We start from the raw sequence: 27346 nt of genomic DNA, 5'->3' as shown, positions 1-27346 counted from the left end.
TTTAAAAGGCATCAAACTGTTCATCTCAGAGACTCCGAAAACTATATTCGGCACTGGTAAATGTCGGCCATTTTCAATAAATTTATATATCTCCTCCTTCCCCATGTTGTGACGCACCGGAAGTGTCACTGTTCGTCTCAATGACCTCGGAAACCATGGATTCGACATTGATAATGATCATTTTCGATAATTTTTATATATCTCCTTCCTCCACCTCTCCCAAGTTGTGGTGCTGAATTTGCATTTAAACGGGATCGGAAGTATCACTGTTCATCTTAGAGACCCTGAAAACTATGCATTCGACCCAAATATTTGGTCATTTTTCATCGTTTTTATGTATATCCCCCTCATCCAAGTTACAGGGATGAATTTGGTCGTAAACGGTATCGGAAGTGTCAGTATTCAACCCAGGGACCCCGAAAACTATGGATTCGACATTAATATTCGTCATTTTCGATCATTTTTATATATCTCTCCCCTCATCCTCCCCTAAGCTGCACCGTCAAAGTGATATGACAAAGTGATATGATCTCAGGTTTGAACCTTATCTATGTTGAAAATATTATCGAGATCGGTCGGGTGGTTCAAGAGTTACTAAGTTTTATTTATTTTGTACATTTTGTACATTGTAAGTTTTGAAAATACCCTCGTATATACAGTACTTATGATTAATTTTGATTTGAAAAATCAACTGAAGAACGAAAACAAGGGAGTCAGATAGCATTCATGAAAAGCAATTGAATGAACTAAAAACTGCTTCTCCCCATACCGTAATTGTAGAGAGACCATACGTCCCGTTTTAAGGACGTGTCCCGGCCGTTCCGTCAATAGATGAAAAAAAAATAGTATTTGTCCCGTTTTATGCAAGTGAAAGAAGTAAATAACAAACCCAGCACCTTTACTCCTCGTAAAGATACTCATGTTAATAATAATAAAGAGGCAAAAGGTGAGCTGAAATTCCTTACATATAGCAGCATTATGTCCTACTATGTTGTAACTTAAATGCTTTTTACATTTTATAGCTTATATGTATTATGTTGTGTATTAGGTATTGCTAAGGTAAATATGAACTAATTTACGCACTGACTTGTTTCTCATTTCTCATGATTTTTAAAAATCCGGAATCTGTTGCATTTTCAGCTGAAAATTTTATGGTCACCAACACCTAGTGACTCACTTGGCGGTAAATATCGATCCTCGATATAGCGACGTGTCGAAGGATTGCCGCTAGTGTGCCAATAACAGAAATAGTGTGCCGAAACAAATATCTACAGTCGGGGTGTTGCAATTACTACCGCGTACCAAGGAAGACTTTATTTTGGTCCGCACTACCGGGGGACAATCGCGAAGGGACGAACACAAACTATCGCCAGTCACGTGCATGCGATTACTATTATCTATTATTTTTTCCTGAAGACCGTGAAAATACACCATTGGGAGATAACTTACAAAGCAAACGCCACCTCCTCCAATTCCATGGTCGTTTTTCTAGGAGAGCTGTTGCTGTTAGAAGTTGGCTCTTCTGTTCATTTAGCAAGATGTTTGCAATTGATGGCTGGATGAAGGTATGAATGCTTGAATGATCCCCGCTGTTACCACCCACCTTCTTTTTATTTACAAGGTTTATCTCCCACTTAAGCTTATTTATAGTTTCAAATTTTGTTTTAATGGTCAATGATCAAAGATTGGAGTTAGCATGCGGAGTCATGATTTGTCTCTTCAGTTTTAGTTTAGTTCAGTTCTTTCCAGTTTCCACTCATTACAATTTAATGTTTTCTCCGGGGTGTAAACTCATAAACTTATTTTAATTTGTAAATTTATTTGTTGTCAAAAATTTTTTCACTTTAATAACTAACTTTTTCTTATTTCTTCCTGGCGGGTTTCTAACAAGCATAAAGATAACGAAGAAAGTTCTGTTGCTTTTTGTGGAAGGCTGTGTTTAATTAGCTTTCACAGCATGAGTTGAATGCGAATGGAGATAAGGCGAAGGTCAGTTGCTAGTGTGGGTATATCCAACGTACTACCTGGTTGTGGCAGTTCAGTTACACCGTGAACTTGCGTAAGGACAGAGTGAATATGGGACCTCCAAAGAGTGTCATAAGAGCATATATGCCATACGAGTTTAAACTTGGGTCAAACGCTGCTGCAGCGGGACGGAACATATGCCAGCTCTTTAGTGAGAGTGCCGTGAATACGCAAACAGTGCAGCGGTGGTTTAACAATTTTGTATATAATGTTGTTATCAGGGGTCCCCATCCCCCCAAAGCTGATGGCGCACTCCCCCCCAAAACTAATCATCTCTTCCCTCCTCAAAACTCAAGTCCTCTAAAAACAATTGCCCAGTGTAGCAGTAGTTTTTATAGTACTAGTAATTGTTATTTTTGTTGTTGTTTTTATTTCCTGTAGTAGTATTATAGAATGCTTGTAGTAGTAGTAGGGGCAGTAGTAGAGGAGACGGAGCTTGTTGTGACAGGGGCAGGTTGTGACAGTTATGTTTCTAGAAAAAGTACAAACAATATACATGACCTGGCGATGCTAATTGACGGCTACAGTTCACAGGCTATTGTTTCCCATCTTTGTGAGTCGCGCCAAAGCAGAGAAAATAAGAAAGTTGGTTTTGTGGAGGTCTTGATCTATTTTTCAAGGTAAGTTTGATTTCTGTTTTCTTCAATATGAAATAGTTGGAAATATTAATGGTATTTTCTAAAAACTAAAGCAACTACAATACGCATGTAAACGGTTTTGTTTGTTGGTAAAGTAAAATTGAAATACTGAATTGCCAATTAAATCAAAAAATACCCATTGGGGCTAGTTGTGACAAACTGATAGGGGTAAATTGTGACAAATGTCACAACTGACCCCGCAGGAAACCAGACCATGGTAGTTTATTGTCTAATTAATTTTATTAATTTTACATAAGGGATATTATTAATGTTTTTTTTAGGAAGTGGACACGTTATTAGTATTGGTAAGAAATTTCCGATTTCTAACGGATAAAATCATTAACATGCTATTCATACTCAAGGGATCCCGGGTTCGATTGCAGGTGGCGACACAAATGGTTCGGATCCCACCTTAGTTGTAGGTCCCTCCATGGCAAACAAAGACGAACCGCCATGGGTTCACCTTGCCCAGAGACTTTGAATCAAAGACTGGCCTTTGGACAGAACACCACATCATCAATAACAACAATAACAACATCCTTTTGCATGTAGTTTGCAGCAATTTGAATTTGCATTTTAATGTTTGCTTCAATCTTTCTCGTTGCAGATGGTACGAACATATAAGAGAAATAGAAAGGCCAGATACCAATTGAAGTGCACATAGATGCAACACGAGCATACCACGAAAACAAGGGATCCTTAAGACAAGTTGCAGCACAATATGAGGTTAATAGACAGTCACTGTACAGATTCTACAAGAAGCAGTTTGTTGCAGGTAATTAGAACCTAGGTCTCAACTTAATTTTCATGGAGAAGAGATTCGATCGACTTCGATTTCATGGTAAAGGTCCTACTGGAAGCATTGCAGGAACTAATCCATCAGGTTGGATGACAGGAGACCTGTTTGTGCAATTCATGGAGCATTTTGTCAAACATACAGGCAGTTCTCTTCAACATTGTGCCCTTTTGTTGCTTGATAACCATGAATCTCATATCTCCGTGCAGATAATCAATTATGCCAAGAAAAACGGTGTTGCTCTCCTGTCATTTCACCTCACACGTGCCATAAGCTGCAACCCCTGGATAGAGGAGTATATTCTACATTTAAAAAGTTAGTTGCAAATGGAATGGATGCATGAATGGAAAACATCCTGGGTGTGCATTTAGTATCTATGACATTCCGACTATTGTAAAAACGGCATTTCCTCTTAGTGTAAATCTATCTTATATTCCTAATGCATTCAGAATAACTGGTATATATCCCTTTAATAGAGACGTTTTTCCAGATGATGTATTTTTGCCACCGCAGGTAATTGATCATTACATTGAAGATGATGACCACATTATAAAGTTAGCACTAGGACGTACTTCCCTAACACATCACTCAACTTCAACAGCATCCTCATCCTCAACGAACTTTTCAGGTTATAATGAAGAACAAGGACTAACATTACACAAGAAGTGAATTCAGAACTCCCAGATTTACCTGTGAAGGAAACAAACCAGCCTTATCCAGCAACAAACCGTAAAGAATCTGAAACCTTATCGACTGTTGACAATAGAACTTCCACAGGTAAAGAAAAAACACAACTGTCGTCTATGCAAAAAATGCCTCAAGACGAACCGTCTAGAAATAACAGTAATCCTCATCATGTTAGTCCTAGCGCCATTCGCCCGTTACTAAAAGCTAGACTCAGAGAAACTACAGGATGAAGGAAGAAGCTAGTGTCCGCTGTACTCACTGATACTCCAGTTAAAGAAGCATTAGAAGCAGAAGCAGGAGCAAGACATGGACAGTCTCTGAAGAAGGGTATAAGCCGTAATATTCTGAATAGCTCTATGTAAAAAGGCAGTGAAAATTTCAAAGCGTAAAAACGATAGTGAAGATGATTGTTTTTGCCTTGTGTGTCTAGAACCATTTTCTAATTCCAAACCCAGAGAATCGTGGGTTCAATGTGTTGACTGTAACCAGTGGTCACACGAAGCGTGCACAGAAGGTAATCCTATTTATGTATGTCACAACTGCAACTCGGACGATAATAGGAGTCTATGTAGTCTAGGTTTGCATCGTAAGTCATTTCTGAAAGGAATTGTGATTCTATTATAAAACTGATTATTAGGAAGGAAGTATTGTTGGCGCATTTAACTGTGTACGATAACGATGATTTAGAAAGAGTATTCAAATATTCAAATGAAAAATTGAAAGTAGTTTCTTTGTGTATGCAAAAACATTACCTTTACGTTATGTTTAGCACAATTTATATTAAAATTACATTAGCGAAATCGGGCACATTTCTTTCTGTCACAATTTACCCGATCAAAGTCACAACCTACCCCAGCAAGGGGCATGTTATGACAAAACATTTGTGTTTGTTTTTTCTATTGTATTGTTCTTGTAATGAAAAATAGAGATGCAGAAAAAAATTATGAAAGTGGTCTAATGTCCAAACTTTATTTTAAGACAAAATTTTCTGACATTTAATAAAAATGAGATCCTAGAAAAAATAAAAACTGATTTTTGTCACAACAAGCCCCGGTCTCATCTAATTATAAAAATGGCATTACTTTTATTAGTAGTCTTGGTAGTGTACAATACTAAATATGTTCTATAAGGATATTGAAGGATATAAAAACTTCTACACACTGTGTATGGCACAGGTATTCTTTTTTTTACAATTAGTAGTATTATTTTTTTCTTTACAAAATATTGATATAATTCCCTTGTACACGAAAAGTAAAACGCAAGTTACAAGTTATTGAGTTTGATACCAAAAGAAAATGTTATCCTCGAAATTAGCCTACAAAAAGAAGTGATATCCAACAAAAAACATTCCTATGTAAAAGAGCCAAGTACGAGTGACCTTAAAAAGGATTGAAATCACAAAAATAGGCGCCAAGTTCTGGTGGACAACAGTTACAAACACTCAAGGAATCACTTTCAAATTTAGATTTGAAACTTGGCTGTTGTCTGTATGGTTACCACTAGCTCACAATTATGTCAAACTACTTTATAATTTTCAACAGACAACATAGGCAAGTTTCAAATCTAAATTTGAAAGAGATTCCTTGAGTGTTTGTAACTGTTGTTCACCAGAACTTGGCGCCATCCTTTCATATAGCAACTTGCGCGGTACTTCATTCATAGAGTTTCTAAGCAGGGGGCAGGGGGATTCATTCTCGAGATTTAAAAAAAAAATCGCATAGTGTTCCAATGTTATTCTGACGACAGCAAAATTACTTATTCGACATTAGAGTAAAATTCTTCCCCATTTTTTTTCTCGATGGCGCAACTTGCGCCATTCATCCCTCCTGTGGGCGGCCCTTCTCTCTTAAAACGATCCAACCTTTCCTTTCATAGGCTACTTGTGCGGTACTTCATTCATCGAGTATCGAAGCAGGGGATACGGGGGTTCACCCCGGAAAATTTTTGAAAATTAGCTTCTCAAAATCGTGTTTTAATGCTATTCCGACAGTAAAATTGCTAGTTCGAAAGTAGAGTAAAATCCCCCCCAAAATTTTTCTCAATGGCACAACTTGCGCCATACATCCCCCCTGTGGGCGGCCCTGGTTGTTATTATTTAACAACTATATATAAAGCGCCGTCCCCGACTGTGGTTATTTATCTAATGAGCTCATATGCTTATGTATATTATATCAATGTTCTAAATTCTGTCTTGAGGTTTTACTTAAACAACCTGGTAACCCCGAAAGTAAAAAGAAAAGAAAAAACAGAAAGGAAGGAAAAGAAATGCAAGATGGAAAGAATATAAGAAAATTCCCATTACATAAAAAAGGAAACCGAAGATAAATTGAACAGCTTTTATCTAAAGGTGGCATCGACGCTAGAATTTTTTAAAAAAAAAAAAAGAAAGAAAGAAATGAAGGAAGAGAGAGAGAGAGAGAGAGAGAAACAAAAGACTTCTTATCGCAGAGAACCCGCCTGCAGCCGTTGTCATGACAACCAATTTTTCACACTTGTGCATTTGAGGCAACGAATGCCGTTATCCGATTCAGCAATCAGAGCTACTGATGAGAAAACGCAAGGGAGATACGTAGCTTCTACGTTAAAAAAACGAACGGTGTTAAACTCAATATTTCACTCAGTCAATTTACTTATAAAAATAAGGACGATCTGAGAAATAGTGGAGTCGCGTCGTTTCATTTATCAAAGTCTTTGCTCTCTCAAAGCACTACTGTACACTGGTTTCCTCTTTTTTAGTATAGGTACGGTAGCAAGCAGATTTAAAATAATGCTTACTTTTCTCACACTTTCAGCTAAATAAATGGCCGTACCAGGGAACAGAGAACCATTGTTCATACAGGGTGTCTGAAAACTCCCACGCTTTAAGCAAAAAATCACAGTGTATATTCAGTATACTCTTCGTTGAATTCCATGCATGTTTTTAGGCGAAATCGCAAAATTGTTAAGTGCACAAGGAGGGTTAAACCTCTCACATTCGACATTTTGAACAGAGTTCGTACTTGTGAATTTCTCCGGCAATTGTCTCATGATGGTGTGGTGGATAGCATAGTAGTATTATTTCCAAGCGTTCCTCCTATGATAGCATCTCCAGTACAACAAAAGAACGGGAAAAAATTTAAACAATTTTTCCTACAAAATTCCACGCCTGTCCCATGTCTATTGTTTAACGTCCCATGATTATAAACGAAGACTAAGAGACACGATAATAAGACGGTCACTAACGGCCTAATGATAATAGTGGACGGAAGGGAGGATCCAGGGGGGGGCGCCCTCCCCACAAGAGGAAACTTTCTTATTTTATATATATATATATATATATATAAAATCCATCTCAAAGTTTGGAGGCCTTAAAAGTAGCAGTATGACAACCTCCCCCCCCCCGAGAAGTCGGTCCTGGATTTGTCCCTGGTGGACGGAAAAGTGATAACCACAAGAAAATTCACGCACACGGTTTTGTCCAACCATATATATATATATATATATATATATATAGGATGTAATTATGAAACGCACACTTTAGTATTGTTATTTTTGGGGGTTAAAGGATTTAGGGTTAGAAGGTTGTCTATGTTTAGGTGTGTTTTACCTCCCTGAAGATTCAAATTATGTTATGCATAAGTGTCAAAATGGCTGTCCGTCCGTCCGCCTGTCTATCTGTCTGTTGACAGGTACCAGAGCTAAAACGATAAGAGATATCGACAAGCGGTTTTTGTAACCGATTCAAGTCCCAAGAACAGGTTGTATTTGATCCATTAATCATTAATTCAGACCGGGAGTGGTCGAAATTAGCGATTTCCAATATCAAATTTTTCATCGTAGAACAAAAACGCTAGCAGATAGAGAGAATCATTTTTCCCCCCAAACAATTCAGTGTTTCAATATAACATACCTTGACTACTCGCAATACCCTGCTAAAACTGCAAGTGATTCAAATTTACTACTTCAGCTTTCAATACTGATTTTCATGGAGCTAAAACGGTAGAGTATATCAAGAAGTGGATTTTTGCAATCGATTTATTATTCGTAGAGTAGGCGACATTTCCTTCATTAATCATATAACAACCATTTTCCGTTTCAACAATTTTCCGTCATAGAACAAAAATGGTAAGATAGCGAGAAGTGTGCTTTTGCAGTCAATTCGATGTCTCGAGAGAATGTCATTACCACCTAAAATAATAAAACTGAAAGTAGATGAAATTTGCTAGCACTTCAAGTTTCAATACTGATTTCAGTAGCCTAAAGCACACACGAATAGAAGTAAAAGATACCAATAAGCGATTTTTTTTTTTTTTTTTTTTTGCAATCGATTCGATGTCCGAAGAATAGATTCTATCTCCTCCGTTAAACATCTATTCAGTGTTGAATTTAGGCATGTTCAAGGGGCTAAAATAAAAAAAAGTACGCCTCCTAGAATATCTATACACATGCACTTATATTTGCTTCGCGTTTTTTTCCATATATAGAGGGTGTCCAATATATAATGCAACCCGGAGTTTGGGATAGTAGAACTTTTGAACCTGAAGTGATACACGAATAATGGTTGTATCAAAATGAAGCCTTGTTTATGCATGTATTTTTAAACTAGGAAGCAACGATTGAAGTACACTAGGAACGATACAGTGTTGCCAGATGTAACCGAAGGTGTAAATCAATTTTTTGCAAAACATGTAAATTAACTCATACGTATGGGTGTTCTGTCGTTAATTTTCAGTTTGTTTAGTTGGAGTAGCTTGGAAACTATGGAGCAGAAAAAAGAATTTTTCATTTCCACCGATAACTAATCGGATGAGGCCTCTGTAAGGGGGAACTGGGGAAATCGTAGTTATCATAAATTAACACTCTAAATTGGCAACTTTGCTGATGTTTCAGTGCATCAAAAGGTGTGTTAAGGATCTGTCTACATTATGCAATTCCTGAAAACAATGAAAAACAAAGTTTGAAATTACCATGATAAAACGTTTACTTACATGCACCCGGTAACACTGCTACTATTAGAAATGAGTTACCAGCTCTACAGGGGATCCTGGGTGTGTCTCCTCTTTTGATTCAAACACTGGTTCACACGCTTCATCAGGTTGGCAGCAACTTTACGAAGATTAGAAGTGTTAATGTTCTCAATGGCACTGCGAATGTTCGTTTCCAGCTCTTAAATAGTTCGAGAATTGTTTTTGTATACCTCTTGTTTTAAATAGCACCATTGAAATGAACAGCAGTGTTGCCGGATGCATGTAAGTAAAAATTTTATCATGCTAATTTCAAAATTTGTTTTTCATTGTTTTCAGGAATTGCATAATGTAGACAGATCCTTAACACATCTTTTGATGCACTGAAACATCAGCAAAGCTGCCAATTTAGAGTGTTAATTTATGAAAACTACGATTTCCCTGGTTCCCCCTTACAGAGGCCTCATCCGATTAGTTATCAGTGAAAATAAAAAAAAAATTTCTGCTCCATAGTTTCCAAGCCACTCCAACTAAACAAACTGAAAATTAACGACAGAACATCCATACGTATGAGTTAATTTACATGTTTTGCAAAAAATTAATTTACACCTTCGGTTAGATCTGGCAACACTGCGTGGTTCCTAGTGTACTTCAATCGCTGCTTCCTAGTTTAAAAATATATGCATGAAGAAGGCTTCATTTTGGTATAACTATTATTTGTGTATCACTTCAGGTTCAAAAGTTCTACTATCCCAAACTCCTGGTTACATTGTATACTGGACACCCTGTATATATTCGCTTTTTCCGTTTACTTTTTCGGAAGCAAAAGCAAAGATTTTTTTTAAAAAAAAAAAAGAAAATTAGTTTCTTCTTTTGTCCAGCCTAATTGTTCTAATTAACAAACCGCGTTCTCGTATAAAATCGAAGTTAAATATAAACTTGGAAATTAGATACAGACGCACACAAACGCTTTACAACGTTAATTAAGGGGAAAACGACGATATGTTGGTTATTGTAACCCGACCAGACAATAATAAGTCGCGAGTTTTGTTGTAACAGATTCCTGCTGCAATCTATTCCAATCTAGAACAGAGCCACCCTTAAACTTTTATTGCCCACCTTTGTAAAAGTCTAAATTCAATACTGCTTCTATTCACACTGGAAATGTTAAAAATCAATCGCTTTCAGTTTCAGCGTAGGTCGCCATAGAACAAAATTGGAAATAAAGAGTAGTTAACCACCTATTGAAACCGGAAGTGGTTCAAATTAATTATTTCGGTTTCAACTTTTACAGGCATAGAACAAAAACAATAAAGGATTGGAAATAATGATATTTTTGATATGGATTCAGCGTCTGAGGAACAGATTCTCTCTTTTATCTTCTTCCTCTATTGCAATCAATACTTACAGATGTACTACTTGAAGTTTGAGTATTGAATTGCCATAGTTTGGAAGAATATCGTAGATTCACAACTGAGAAATGAAACTAACTTGTTTATACAGAAAAATAGGATAAGTGTAGGATAACCATAATATCTGATGTCAAATACGAAATGTTACATAAAATTTCTACATAGATTTTTTTTTTTTTTTTAAATTATGTTTCTGTCCTTTAGATACCAGCAACAATCAGTTTCAAATTCTGAAGGTAGGTGAAGCATCTAACTGATAGGCCTAATACAACTCTAATTAGGAAACTTGTAGAGTCGCGGTTCCAAGATTTCCTTGAATCTCATATGATTTTTATTCACATAAATTTCGAAATGGAATTGAATGAAATCGCTCTCTCTTTCTTAGAGAACAAGAAAGACAAGAAAAAAAAAAAATATTTTGAGAGATTCGTATCAATCAGAAGATTTGTTTCTTGTTTCTTTTTCTTTCTCTCTTTACATTGTTTTTTATTAAATTACTTTTTGGTCTTTCATTTGTTGTTTTCCTGGAAAATGAATGACAAGGACGTTATTTATCGCACGAATTCAACCGAAGTCATCTGATCTGGATCAAACTTGGTATAATGGTAGAGCTTGATGGTATAATATAATGGTATAATGGTATACCGGTACTAGCTTATGAAATGTTATAGTGTGTAGACTTTTGGTTCCTAAGTTGTACGTAAACTGAAAATCAAATCAAGAATCACTTTTTACGATCATGAATAACATTTATTAGTTTGTTTCAGGGGCGGATCCAGGACAGACTTCTGGGGAGGAAGGGCGGGGGTTGTAATACTGCTACTTAGAGCAACTTTTAAGAGCTCCAAACTCTAGCATGGGTTTTATTTATTCCTCTTTTGGAGGGAGGCGATCGCCCCCTGGATCCGCCCCTGGTTTGTTTCTTAGAGTCAAACCTTCTCGCCCTTCAATATTACGTAATTAGAGTTCTGAAATTATGCATCGATACGTTAAATCAGATGACAGTACAATATTTTTGCATAATGTTTGTCTAGCTTATGATTTAAATGTAAAATTAATTTGGTACAAGCAATTATAATCATCAAACGCCTACAGTTTATTCAACCAAACCACCACATAAGTCTGACGAGTTGCAGATTACTGGGCGCTCCGTTGGCTGCATATCGACAAATCTGACAAGTAAACGTGACGTTTCGATGAATCGAGATGTTGCCCGAGACATATGTGATAGAGTAGTACTAAGTATGCTCAATATGTCAGGGAAGTATTAGGTGGAAAGCTCAAAGGGTTTAGGAGATACGACCACTAGAATGTCACATGGACGTACATGTTATAGTCGTAGTACATAGTTCAAAAAATAAGTGAGATGTCTTATACCTATTATTTCCTCTGAACTAGATTATGTTCGTGTTTCCAGCATGTTTAAGTGATGAAACACAAAAGAAAGTTGTTTGTTTTGCAAATCCATGCATAGAAAAGTTACCAATTACTACAATCAATATGAAGTTCAGAAAAGAGTGCATGCCTCGAACAAATACTCTGCTCACAGTAAGCACATCTGACAAACGCAATCAAGTCGCACTTGAAACATTTGTCGTTCACAATTCCGTCAAAGCAGTATTCGTACGGAATGATCCTATTTTCAGGCTCCTCAGTCAAGTATTCAGCCTTATAGAAAACGAATTGAATCATGTTTTGAAAACAAGGAGCACTGAAATGGTAAATTGTGAACGACTGAAGTTGAATGAACTTGTCACGATGCCAATATTCACTTTATTTCCTGTTATTGCTGTATCAGTGATGAAACGAACAAAGGCATTGTATGGACAGAAGTGAACATCCAAACGTTGAATCATGTCATTACATCCACCAGGTATCAGCCGTTTGATCAATGCAAAGCCTTCTGGCATACACTGTGACGGAAGACTGTCGTCTTTGTTTGCAGGCCATAAATCAAGTAGCAGGAGAAGTTTCTTCCTATCACTTGGAATGCTTTTAAACACGACGTCCGAATAGAGTTGTAAGATCCTGCTTGTTTATATTCGCTGTTTTACCAACAAATGAGATTAAGATTATATTAGCCGGATCGGCTAGCTTTACCAGAGGTGCCCACAAAGCGGGGCTATGACGCAAACTGCGTCACTGAAATATTTGGGGGAGGTAAAAATCTATATAAATATGTTTGAGGGGGTGTAAAATTAATCGAAAAGATTTTTTTTTCATGGAAGAACACCTACAGATAGACAATTGGGGGGGTGCGTCATGGACATAAGGGGGGTGGGCACCACTGACTTTACTGCAGGGAACCTACCGTTTGGTTCAACTTCCAGAACATACATGAGATGCAGAATTTCTCCTTCCATGAACACAACCGGCATTATCATATAGGAATGAAATGTTGCACTCACATATGTATCCCACTGTTGTTCTGATCTTTCTCCCTCAACGTCCGGTACGAATGCAGTTCCTTCTCATGTTTAAGTGTTTAAGCGAAGCGAGTTTGATCTGCATTGAAGAGATTGGCAGCTGGAATGTCATCAGTGACTATAAGATCACGTACTGAAATAGACTATAACATGTACCTCCATGTGACCTTCTAGTGGCTGTTTCTCCTAAAGCTTTGCACCTAAAACTTCCCTGATATATTGAGCACACTTGGCACTCAATACTATTGTGTTTTTCAGATGTAAAGCATCACGGGCAGTAGCCAATGCTGTGCGATATTCCGCGCGGTGTTGCCGGATTTCGGACTCCCCTTTCCCTTCTCGCTCTTCCTCTAGTTGAGATTATTACACATACATTGGCAACATTATTCACAATGTAAATATTCTATTCCAGCAAAGTCAAAGATTTTGGCTGTGTATCCTAGAAGTATATATAGCAACTGAATAACATACCTATTAACTTATTCCAGTGGAACTGCTAAACGTTCGTCTTCAACACTACTTTCACTATTGTCTATGTCAATTAATATTTCGCCATTGTCTGAATCTGACTCTTGTAAATTTTTTATTATGAGTTCCAAAAATTGTAAACACAAAAAATAATTCTTCGAGCTTCACTTCGTAGCACTTTTTTTTTAAAGAAAATTCCGCACTTGTACTCGGTTTCCTTAAAGACATTGTCAACTATAATTTTGGAGAACAAATGAACTACCACAAAAGAAAGCAACCTAGACACTGATGAATTCTTACACACACACAATCAGCTCCTTTGCTTCCATGTCTGTTCCTATAATAATATACTCTTATACTTGATGTAGGTCTCACAACAACAATCCATCTGATTCGTAAGCAACACGATATGGTCGAGTTTGTTTTGGGTTACAATAATTTATGACACCACTCAGACGCCTGGTGCTTTTGCATCCCTGCTAGAGGAGTAAAGAAGGAGCACGTAATTGGCCACACATACGTAAGGTATTGAAACGAAGAAAAAAAAATCACACTGCGTTTCTTCTGTCGAATAAGGAAGAATCTTGCATGAAGGCAATTTCAAAACAATATTACGAATGTCCCATACCTTCTGTTCTTCCACATGAGCTCCCGCCGGGAATCGAATATATATATATATATATATATATATATATATATATGAATCAAATTGCAGAGGCTTGTTATTTAATTCGATCGCTTACTATTCTCAAGGGTGTAGAAACGGGGGAAAAGAGGGCCTTGACTTTCCAAACGATTTCCAGCCCCGAAATGAGGTTCATCTAGTATATGTTTAGTAAACTTATTTAATAGTTAATGCAAATTAGGAACGTTTATAATAAAATACGATTTTTAAAAAAAGAAAAAAGAAAACATCATCAATACAGTTTCTGTACCTAATTACAAGGACGCTGATTTCTCTGTAAATTGGCGGGGGGTGCATTCAGATGCAGAAAGCATATATGATGATTTTAAGACAAATTGCATTCAAATTATGCCTAATATTGCAAATTTACAAATAATATGAGAGGGGGCCCTGGCCCCCTCCGTCCCCCAGGATCTACGCCCTTGCCTAATTAAAACAACTAACATTAATTATATGCTTTATATTCTTATTTCCCTAACTGGACGCTCACCGTGTGAACTCACTACTATATTATTGCATAATAATATCTGAGTTGATATTTTTTCGAATTTTTTTCGCCTTTAGTATTTTAATCTACATTAACACAAAGTCAGATAAACAGACTGCTAGAAACAGCATTTGTTTTCTTATGAATAGCTTATTGATTTATCTCTTACAATCCGCTTTTCAACTTCAGTACTGTCAAGATCCGTCTTTTGTTAAGGTAGCATCGAGAAAACATAATATGTGTATAGTATACATGGTGAGTAAAAATGCTTTCATATTCTGAAAGAGGTCATTTGTTCTGTTTTTAATGTGTGAAAAGATTTCCTCCCCCTGAAAGTAATGTTCCCCTAGAACAACCTGTTGGTTACACCCCTGATTATCCTTTAATAAAAGTTGAGTTCCATTTCCAAATCGAAGAAAAATCCACTGGAAATTAGACGGGACTCAACGCTCGTTTTACTAATTGTTTTATATTGAAACCTTTCAAAGCGTGTATCATGACAACCAGTTGTCATAAAAAGATGTAGTTTTCACGTATGTGTTCGTAATTCTTTTCTCTACTTCGTAAAGTGAGCAGTTAATGTGCTAATACAATATTTCTAATAAGCGCCTCTGCTATTGTCAAGATTTGCAGTAACGCGAGAAGTCAGCGTGCAGAACTGCTTGTCGCGAATTGTCAACACCGCTCAAAGCCAATTGGACGCCGCGTAAAGCCAACTCAAGGCCATGCCGCTTCTCATCTGAAATCTGCTGTAAGCACTCTATCACATATATCTCGGGCAGCAACCCCATTTACCCAAACTTGACTTTTACTTGTGAGCATTCACAAGAGATTTATTAAGGATTATTTCAGTAGATAGAAGAGTAGTTCAGTGTTAGTGCTAGACACTTTGTAGCCCCATTAACGCAAAACGTAGGAACTATTACTTTCCACAATTCAATTTAATATTTCTTCTCGTTAAATCATTTAGATGGTAGAACAGATAACCAGAGTTTAGGCTCTATTTATTTATATAATTATATAGGAAAGTATCTACAACAATCTCTACCTAATATTCAATCAAGAGCTTATTAAATCTGAAAACATTTTATAATAAAAAGTAAAACTAGTAACTCGAGAGAATAGTATTAAACACAGTGCTTTTATAAAACGCAATAAAAATAAGGATCTTATAAAATAGAGGATCTGCCTATATGTATCTTCATCCTATTAAATTAATGAAGCCAAAAAAAAAAACCCGAGCATCGGCAAGTGTGATTAGCTACTTTGTTTTCGCCATCGTCTGATCGCTACTTTCGTTTCCGCCATGATTGTTTGTTCAAAACATTGCTATCTTATTGGGCGGAGTGGGCAGAGTAGGGGTGACGAAACTGTGACGTATGACTTCAAGATTTTGTTGTAAGGGCAGATCCCCTATTTTATAAAATCCTTGCATAAAAAGGAGTAAATGTTCTTTTGTGGGAGCAAAGGGAAGAAATGGGACCAAAACTAAAAGCGTTGAGCGCAGTTGATTATAATGAATTATGATGAACAATTTTCAATATATCAAAAAACTTTAGCACTCAATCTTACAGACAGCCACATGCTTATATTCTGAATCCTACTTCTATATTTTATCACATCAAATATACAGGGTTAACTCAAAACTCCCTTAGCACATCTTATAAAATGAAAGCGAGTGTAGGTGGCCAGAATTGGTAATTGTAGAGATGTTTAAGGCGGGGAGAACCTTTATGGTGGTGTCATGTGAATGGCCACCATCTTGCTGTCCATCATTTTGAACTTCACTCAAAAAGTTTAAGTGGGAACGGGTCATGTAATAGCATGATGTATTACTCTGTATTTATTGGTCCATTAAAGTTGTGCATATAGCACATAATCCGTACATTATCCTTTCTCCTTTTCCTTTATTTTTCTTCATTTTTGTTTACTGTTTTCCTTACAACCTAAACCAAATTCACAATTACTTTAGTGTCAGCTCTACTATTCTCAATCAATGAAGTACAGCGTAATCATATTTGATTCTTCCATAACGTAAATGCTAGCTGCTAAATTTTACAAAACTTTGTTAAATTCTTTAGTGACTCCACGTCTTCCATATCTTACCTAAAGGTCACTTATTATCCTGATTTTGTACGATTTATAATATACGAGGGTAAGTCAACTGAAAACCATAAAAGTAGAAATAAAAATCCGCATATGGCGCCAGTGAGCTGTAAGTTGGCATGCCTGTTTACGATAGTATGCCGGATGTCTCCTAGGTGGTAGCAGCCGGCAGATGCACAAACACCGGCGCAACAACAGTTCCAAAATGGCAGCCCCACCAGCCACATGCACCGTTGAAGCCATCGTTTTGGAAAACCGCCGTGTGACAATAGACGAAATTGCAGCATGTGTACACATGAGTCATGGATCGGCACATCATATTGTGAATGATGTTCTCCAGTTTCATAAGGTGTCTGCAAGATGGGTGCCCCGACAATTGACGCCTGAACTGAAACAGCGACGTGTTGATGCGTGCGAAGACCTTTTGTGGCGTGCTGAACGTGACGGTAATGCCTTCCTGTCACGAATCGTCACTGGTGACGAAACATGGGTGCATTACCATCAGCCTGAAACAAAGCGAGCGAGCAAGGAGTGGCGGCAGGAAGTTCCACTCCGATGAAGAGGTACGCAACGCGGTGCACGAGTGGTTGCGCCGTCGCCCAAAAGACTTTTTTTCTGCAGGTATTCAGGCTCTTCCGAAGCGCTGGCGGACTTGCATTGAACGAGGAGGGGCCTATGTTGAAAAGTGATTTACTTCTGTACCCTGTGTGACCAATAAATAATATTTAAAAAAATAATTATGGTTTTCATTGGACTCACCCTCGTATAATCGAAATATGTAAACATGAGTTACTGAGGGCTTTGTTCGCAGCTTAGCATGTTTGGATAACTTGAATATCTCTTCAATGTCACTTATCTACGTAATTTGTGGGCGGATTCGATCCACTCTGATTTTCCTTTAATGGTAAATTGGGATTTCGTGGGAATATTTCATGACACTCTCCGAGGACAAAACTATCTTGGGAAAAGATTTTGACACGACCTCTAGGAGACAAAATTTCATCATACAGGAAGTGCGAGGGATCATCTCAACGATTGGAATAATGGACTGCTGCCTCAGTCTTAAGGTATTGTATTTTGAGCTGACGCACGATAAGAACTTACTCTCGACTTAGATATCTTTGACTTTAGCAAATTTCCTATTTCTTTCTGTTGCATCTTGCTATATATAAAAAAAAAATCCTGTATCGTCGGGGGAATAGCCAGATACCACAACAAACTGGTCCTTGTAATGATTCACGCACTGGAAATTCTAGTAATAATAGAACTTTTAATAACCGTCCTGTAATTTGTACTTAGATAAACTATTGGCACAGACGCTACTCGATATCATTGTTAAACTTTGTCCGTGATTGTACTTTTAGTTCAATATTCTTCAAAGAACATTCAACGAACAGCGAAAGGAAATGATGGATATTTCAAAACTAAATTGTGATTAGTTAATGAATTATTTATCTGTAAAACTACTATGTAATTCCGTCTTTGAAATCGTTGCCAAGCGCTGAAGTTAGCTAGCTTTCGATTCAACGTGTAAAGATCATGCATTGACAAATATGATGAGAGAAGTGGATTTCAGAGGTACACGTCTTTACGTATTTCACCACAAGTACAGGAAGTTCAATAACTTCACCTCGAATCGGGAAACAAAACTACCGGACTTTTCCAAGGTCAGGGTAGTAGCATCGAAGATCGACCAGAAGCGCTCATAAAGACTACATATAAGTTGAAGGTATGTACCTGTTTCATATTTGTCAATGCCTAGTCATGAGTCAGTGCTTGAGAAGCTTCAAATAGACACTACTGATCTAAAACTTTCAAGCATTAAAACATTCCACACAAATCCTATTCTTTCATTTCAATGTAAAAGATTGAAAATGAATATTGGTGTACGAAATTATCGATGTCTAGACTATTAAGAAGGTTGGTTATTGCTATGATACCTCTTCCATACGTCCCGTTCTATGTAAATCATAGATAACTCATAGCATAACCGCAATATACGAGGCCTGTCTAAAAAGTATCCGACCTTAACTTTTTCCACGCAAAGTAGTGATTCTCAGGCGGCGCCACCGTGCACGGTGGAAGGAGGAACCTTAATGCGCATGCTTGAATTTTTTCACCGCGTTCGCGTGTGCCAGTCGTGAGCTGGTGGTCGCGAAGTGAGGTGCTGTTGGTAGTGTTCGTCGGATAGCAAAGAAAATAATTTTGCTCTGCATTACAGGAGTTCTTTAAACTAGTTCAAAGGATAAATAATAGAACATCGACTTTTAAACACATAAAAATCCAAATTTACATTAAGGGTGTTCTACCACATGTAAATGATACAATTAATGAGAAACAAGCTCCTATTCTTTTGCACAGTAGATCTTAAATTTCTTGTATTGGTTTTCATACGTTGTCATGTAAAGCAAAGATAGTGTCCACGGAAAGTTACGAAGGGCATATTGAAAGTCGTGAGCAACATATTTTCACAACCGTAATCTTTAGTTGTAAGTGAAACCAATTATATCCTCTCGATGTAACTTACAGATCTTTCTTTCTTTCTTTCCAGACGTTGACTCTGTTGCTAGCACGTGACCACTGGCAGGATTTCCAAAATGGCGGGGGGCGATGTTTCGTTTCGACAGCGTGCTGTGGTTGGATTCCTTGTTAAAGAGGACCAATCTGCTTCTGAAATTCACTGCAAACTGCAACGTGCCTATGAGATGTGTACAGTCTTGGGAAGTAACGTAACCCAAGTACGTTTAAGTAAGTTTTTAAGTAACATTTCCTAGTAACGCATTACATTTTTTCCAAAGTACTGTAACGATAACGCGTTACAAATTTTTAAGTAACGTACCTAGTTTGCGTTACTTTTTTCGCGTTACATTTCGGATGAGTAACTACAATATATGTATATTTTTACGGAAACAAATGTTTCTTTCCTGTGAGTTTCTCAGAATGAAACAATCGAGCATGAACTACGTATGTCAGTGACCGACAGTCATTGACATACAGAGAAACAGGTAAGTCCGTAGTGCCACTTGCTGTTTCTGGAAGATGAGGACAACCTCAGGGAAATCACGTGTATTGATTGCAAGCGCCTGGAAGATTTTGTCTTAGATTTTGACAGCTCCAAATCAATACATTCAGTGAGTGAATTAGGAGTGCAATGATACCGGTAGCCTATTTTTCTTTGATTGGTGTTGTTTTTATAAAGATGGAAAACAAAAATATTTTACCGTTCGAATATTTGAAAGAATACTTTTTTCTTAAGAGCTGAGGATGATGGTGGACAGAATTTAAAAGTAAAGTGTCTGAATTGCCCCGGCGGAAAATATCAACAACTAGGGTGCCATAATTAACGATATACAGTAAGGGGTTAATATGAACAAACTGTTCTGATAAGCAGGTCCACATTATTACTAGAAAATATTTTGATGATGGTATGTAATATTGGAGTTCTTTCAGATCAGTTTGCTTATCCTAGAGTCCCGTTGATTATAGAGTTTGAAACTAGCTTTAAAAAGCATGTATCGATTTTAGAGGTACTGGCAAGTTTTGATTCACTCCCAGTTCATATGTTCTCATTTTGTTAGTTGTAGTGTAATGTTTCTCTATATTCTGTATTTTTAATTTTACATAAGAACATTGTTATTATTATATAATTAGTTTAGGAGAATAATAATAAGCAACCATTTTTTCTAACGCATAAGGATGAGCACGAGTGAAGCTAAAACTCGACTCGAATTCAAGTCGAGTTTCGAGTCAAGTCAAAAGTAATATTCTCGAGTCGAGTTCCGAGCCGATTCAGTTTTTCACGTCGAGTTTCGAGCCCAGTCGAGTTTGATAAATGACTCGTTCGTTTTAACTTGTCCTGAAATCATGGAATGATTACACTGGAAAGCGAAAGCCATAAGAAGTGTAAGCTAAGCAGTAATATGGAATGCTTACGAGAGGGGACACTGCTCGCATCTCGTCTCGTCTCGATAGCGAGACCACAAGAGATTTTTTTTTATAACAAGTTCAGCTCGGCTCGGCTCAACTGAGAAGATGGCTCGAGCCGGCTGGCTTGGGGTGAACCATCGACTCGAGCTGACTTGGTTGGATGAGCCATGTGCTCGGTTCGGCTCAACTGAGCCGAGTCGGTTGGGTGAGCTGTTGGCTCGGCTCACTTGTCGGTTCGGGTCGATAGTGAATGAGCTGTGAGCCGAGCTGCTCGAGTCGTTGACAATTCGAAACCCGGGCCGAGCAGTTTTGAAGATATTTGGCCAGTGTCCTATAACTTTCAACAATGTTTGGCTCCAGCCCGAATACTAGACCCTCTCAACCCAAATTCAGAAGCTCGTGAACAATGTCCTTGACTCCTAGACTTCACGACTACCGAGGTTGGCAATCAACTAGTTTTTTAGCATTCAGATACAAACCGCCTATCTTTCATGTTTATATACAGTGTTGTTATAAATAATAATAATAATAATAAATTGTAGTAGTAGTAGTGTCATTGATAATAATTATATTGTCTATGTAATATACTTGAAGAGGGTACTCGAAACAACACATCGGATTTGGCTCGACTCTACTCGAAACTCGACCCCAATTCAAATCGAGTTGGAGGAAATTTTTCGAGCCGAGTTCTCGGGTTGCGCTCGAAGATGTATGTTTCTAGTCGAATCGAGTTTCAAAGAAAACTCGCTCGTGCCCATCCCTACGAGTAACGCAGTATGGCATTTTATCAATGTTACATTATATGAAAATGTTCATATAACAAGTAAAAAAATTTCCTTGCATTTACATAAAACGATTCAGAAGTGCAATAATAATAATAATAATAATAATAATAATAATAATAATAATAATAATAATAATAATAATAATAATAATAATAATAATAATAATAATAATAATAATTGTGGTAGTAATAGTAGTACGGAAAATTGAAGTAATAATTTTTTCACATATTTAAAGTTTCGGACCTAAAAGTAACGCGTTAGTAATGCGTTACTTTCGAAGTAAAGTAACAGTTACTTTTTGGGGGCAAGTAACGCGTTACATTTTAAGAGAAGGTAAAGTAACTTGTAACGCGTTACATTTTTACAAGTAACTTACCCAACACTGGATATGTGCATGTGTGAAACATTTTTAGGATAGAAACACGAATACCGAAGATGTGCCCCGCAGCGGGCGCCCTCGAATTGCCTCCACGGAACGCAACAAAGTAAGGGTTGATGAGTTCATGAGAGATAGGTGTATTACTATGAATGAAATCGCTGCAAAACCTGCTGTTGGACATCGTGTGGTGCAAGAAATGATTCACAACATAGGTTATCGGAAGGTTTGTGCCCGTTGGGTCCCACTTTTATTAACCGTGGACCACAAACGTCGGAGACTGACCATTGCCCAAACCCTTCTTCAGAGATTTAAACATGAAGATGGTGAGTTTTTGATGAGTATTGTGACTGGAAATGAAAGCTGCCACCATCATTATGAACCTGAAACAAAACGACAGAGTATGGAATGGCACCACTTGAATTCGCCACCGAAGAAGAAAGCTAAATCGGTTGGGAAAGTTATGGGGAGCGTCTTCTGGGATACGCAGGGTTGCTTTCTGGTTGACTTTCTTAAGCCTGGACAAACCATAAATTCTGCCCTCTACATCCAGATACTTTCGAAAATCCGCCACTTTCGAAATGCCTTGTGTGATAAACGTCCTGGAAAGATAATCCTTTAACAGGATAATGCACGTTCGCATACTGCACGTGCCACTATGGAGCAGATCAGAAGATTTGGGTGGGAAATACTTCCACATTCTCCGACATGGCACGCTCCAGCTACCATCTTTTTCGGTTTTGTGAAGGAACAGATGCTACTAGAAACGCGTGTCGCTACGAGACACTGGAGGATATTTGGCAAACAGTGCGTCAGTGTCTACAGGCAGCTGTAACTGAATTCTATCACAACCGTTTTTTCAAACTTGCAGAAAGGTGGGGAAAATGTGTGCAAAAACCGGAGACTATGTGGAGAAGTGGAAGAAAGATCTGTAGATTGAGATGATATGTTTGGTTTCACTTACAGTTGTGAAAATATGTTACTCACGACTTTCGGTGTGAGCCTCGTATTTGAGATGTGTTACCCGGAATACACTTACTGTGAACAAGATAGCTTTAGTACGATTTCGATTGGAATCAGATGGGTTTTGTCACCCATTCCCAGTTGTTTTGACAATCTGATTCCCTTTCCTTGGTCAATATTTTCATTGGTGCATAAGACTAACCAAAATGAACTTACTTCGGACTTCGGAGGATAACGTAAAACCCCTTCCTCAATCATGCCCATGAAAGCATATATTAGTTTAATGTCTCATTAACTCGCCACATTAGTTTCGCCTGTCTTCAGGTTTTGATCCGTTTGACTACCTTCTCGCGTTCTAAATTTGTTCTTGTCAAGTGTTACGATATACTTGAAACGCGGGATTGGCTTTGCTCTTGTAGATTTTTAGTGAGTACTGATTATATGTTACTGTAGGAATCATTTGTAGAGCCAGTACACTTTCACATTTGGATATCCAACACTACAGATAAGAAAATTTTCCTGTGAAAAAGTAAAATTTTGGGTTATGCTGTAACAGAATATGTTGAAGATGGTCCTAAATCGCCCAATATACACCCTCCACTACAAAAGAAACCGAACGTTAAAAAAAAAAAAAAGCAATGTACATTTTGGAACAAATCATTTTTATTAATCAATGTATTCCCCTTCTGCATCGATACACATATTTGCACGCTCCAACAAGTTGTCAAACGACTTCTCCATGTCCTTTATTGGAATGGTCTTTAGGACGGCGGTCGTCGCCTTCTCAATGGCATCAATCTATGCGTGTCACTTTCCTTTCATCGCCAAATGCAGTTTCGGGAACAGATAGAAATCGCACGGAGCGAGATCTGGTGAATAGGGCGGATGATGCAACCGAATAATGTGATTTTTGACCAAAAATTCAGTTACAAGTCGCGAACGATGTGATGGTGCATTATCATCCAAAAGAGTCCAACTGCCGATTTCGCGATATTCGGGCCGAATACGACGAATTCTTGCCAGCAAACGCTTCATGACGCCCAAGTAAAACTCTCCAGTGACTGTCTGGCCGGGCTGAACAAATTCTTTGTGGATAATTCCTTTTGAATCGTAAAAACAAATCAGCATCACCTTAACTTTTGACTTCACCAAGCGACTTTTTTTGGGTGTTCCTTCATCCGGCGCTCTCCATTCAGCACTTTGCCGCTTTGTTTCGGGCTCATATTCAAAACACCACGTCTCGTCACCAGTTACAATCGATTTCAAGAAGTTTCGATCCTGCCGAGCACTTTTAACGATGTCTTTGCAATGCGCAATTCGATCAACTTTTTGGTCTTCGGTGAGTTTGTGTGGTACAAACCGCGAATTAACCTTCTTAAGGCCCAAAACTTCGGTCAAAATGCGGTATGCGGTCGTTTGAGGAATGCCTAATTCCATTTCAATAACTTTCACCGACGATTTTTTGTTATGTTTGATGAATTCACGCACTTTTTCGATGTTTTCTTCCGATAATCCGGTTCTGGGACGGCGTGATCTTTCGTCATCATCCAGCGTCTCTCTACCCGATTTGAATCGCCTGAACCACTCGTAAACTTGCGTACGGGATAGACACTCATCACCATATGTATTTTGTAGCATTTGGTGCGTTTCACTAAAAGTTTTACCCAGTTTAACACAAAACTCAATTGCAGCTCGTTGTTTGAAACTCATTTTCCGACCGATGTACACAACACACTGACAGTTGAAATGCAATAACTTTGTTGCCGTGCATCCAAATGTCATGACATTTATACCAGTTGTCAATGAGGGACTACGCCATCTACCGGTAAAATATTACAACAGATGGCACTAGTGGTACTATTTGTTTTCAAAAGTTCGGTTTCTTTTGGAATGGAGGGTATAGACTCTTCTGATTATATTCCAGTCAATGTGAACCCAGAACTTAAATCAGATAAAAAACAAAGTTTTTATAACCTAACCACTGAATTTCAAGATGTTTTTAGTTGGTCAGCTGCTGATTTCTCCCAGACTGGTAGATATAAGTATGATTTACAGTCTCAAGATGAGCAACTGGTAAATGCCCATCAGTACCCGATCCCCTTTCATCTCATGAAGATCGTGAACGAACAAATACAACAGCTTTTACGGCAACAGTTTATACAACTTTGTGGGAGTTCATGGAATTCTCCCTTGTTCGCAAGAAGAACGGTTCTTTTCGATGTATACGAGGTTGGAGAAGGGTTAATGGTAAGACAGTGCCGTTTGCCTTTCCCACAACTTCAATGCAAGTCATTGTGGTGCGTTTTAGCGGGGAAAATATATATCAATATGTGTGACCTCTTGTCGTGCTTTCCCCCCCCCCCCCCAAAAAAAAAAGAGCCAAATAAGTACAGCTTTCTCCATATCACGCGACCAAGGGTACTGTTTCAATGTTACTTCACATGGCTGTATAACGTCACCACCCCTTTGAACGATTTAATGAAGATGACCTAGTCTGGTCTAGAAAAATATTCCCTATATTTATTATTACAATGATATAGCTTGCATATATTATTACAATAATATAATGGGAATTGAAGATTTCAAGATTGGAGGGCACATCATTAACAAGATCAGGTATGCAGATGATAGGGTTATAATAGCTAACGTCTGTTTTATCAAATGTAAATTTACATAGGCTCTTTGGAGCAATTTCACAAACTGAATGTGATAAAAAAAAAAGATGCTCCTCTTGTCCCCACGAATAAAAAGTTACCACATTTTGGAATGGCAACTCGCAGCATTAGTTTTTACACTTTTTTTTTTTTTTCCCTGGAAGACATTTCTAAGTGAAAACTGACTGTTACCTTTGGGAAACCACGAACGTTGCTAAATGTGTGCGTTCATTGAGCGAATTGGAATATTTTCTAAGTTTACAATTTTACATATAGGTGGGAAATCTAATACCTGATCGACAGTTTATCTCGGAATGTGGTTACTTAAAGGGACATCGAAGATGAACAAAAGAACTTCGAAAATCCACGAGTTTTCACCATAGAAGTAAACAACACTAAGAGAACATCGTAAGGACGCGTATTTTAAAGACATCTTTTCAACATTCAACAGTGGGAGGGAAGTCTTCGCCAGAATACTCCAAACAACGTCAAGCAATGCTGTACGAATTGAAAGAATTGTGTATCACAAGCATCGGCATATCAGTAACTCAGCTTCTCGTCGCCATTCCAGCTTCTTTACGTTTTTTTTTTTTTTTTTTTTTTTTTTTTTTAAAATATGCACACAATTCTGCTTTGGGAACATCTCATTCACGATTCTGGAAGACCTACTAGCTTTTATTGAAAGACTGTATTTTCCATTTCTGAAGAAGTATATTGCTGATCTATGTAAACGATGCTAATTTTACCAGCTTTACAGGAGGCCCCAGGATCACCTCCTGGAACTCTTCGGTACCACCTGCTCATCGTACCGGGACTGACATTTCTGGTCAGTTCAAAAGGGATAAAAAATACAAGAAAAAACCCAAAATCGGATTGATTGGTCAAGCATGAAACATGCGGTCATCCTTAGTATAAGGACCATCTATCCAAAATTGCCAATGACATCGCAGCTGAAGTTGACACGCCAAAACGAACTGTTAAGATGTATTTGTACAGTGCTGAGCTGTACTGACGCATCGCAAAAAGAAGCATCTGCTTATAAAACCACAAATGACCAAATTGGCGTCAGAACAAACTGCAATATTTTTGGAATTATGATGCATTTTCCGATGAAAGACGGTTTTGCCAATTTTCTGCCGTGAACACTGGTGTGGAAACGATTGGCAGAACCACGATACAGTTCCATAATTTTACGGTGAAATACAGCAGCGCGATAACTGCAAACTAAAACGCTACTTTTGTTTTCTGTTGACTCAAGTCATTACGGAATAAGATCCCAAATCATTTGACACTAGTAGTTACTCAGTTCTCAATTGACTAGATTAGCAGTAGCTGAGTGACATAAACAATATGGTGCAATAAGTCTTTCTGTATACCAATCTTCACAAAATTACACGCAACACAAAAGGTCATTGTAACTGTTAGGTCGATTATAGCAAGATTTGCGTTTACGCAAATCCTTACGAAATGTACCCGATTGCGTGGTGTGTGGATAAACACGTTGTAAGAAGTGATTTTATAAAGCAGTTAAACCCTTTTCAACTTTTATTTCTAATTAAATCAGTCTACAATGAACAGAGAGTTATAAATGACAATTTTAATGAATGAATTGTATCACTGAATGGCCAGCGCGTTCACCAATCACAGCCTGACGGATTTTTTTCTGTCGGGTGAACAATGAAACCGTTATCATCTTCTTCATTCTTGAAAACCACGCACCTAAAATATTTACAAGAGTGTATTTACTTCTGAATTTGATAAATTATCATCCAACAACGTAAGTGATATAACATGTTCTTTTGTGTTTGAAAGATGTGATGAAGAACATTATTAACAATAATGATGAACATTTTATGTAGGCAATTTGATTTGATTTTACACAACCTGCAATAATTTTACTGTTTTGTAGTTGATAAATAATTCACTTTAAATGCATTTTTGACAAGTAACTTCCGGTTCACCTTGTAT

At 37.7% G+C, this 27346-nt stretch overlaps 1 protein-coding gene across 1 annotated transcript in view; it reads left to right on the top strand.

Moving 5' to 3' along the window:
* LOC145680740 (uncharacterized) overlaps positions 1-12337 on the top strand; it is a 142579-nt gene extending 130242 nt beyond the window's left edge. The window contains exon 3 of the mRNA XM_081751738.1: positions 11919-12337. Coding sequence (XP_081607864.1) covers positions 11919-12337 — 419 coding nt within the window. The remainder of the gene's footprint in view (positions 1-11918) is intronic.
* The last annotated feature ends 15009 nt before the right edge of the window (positions 12338-27346 follow it).

This window comes from Thermobia domestica, chromosome 1, assembly GCF_964235325.1.
Source record: "Thermobia domestica chromosome 1, izTheDome1.hap1.1, whole genome shotgun sequence".
Classification (NCBI taxonomy): domain Eukaryota; kingdom Metazoa; phylum Arthropoda; class Insecta; order Zygentoma; family Lepismatidae; genus Thermobia; species Thermobia domestica.
Note: the sequence above shows the minus strand (reverse complement) of the source record. Positions and strands in the feature narration are given on the sequence as shown.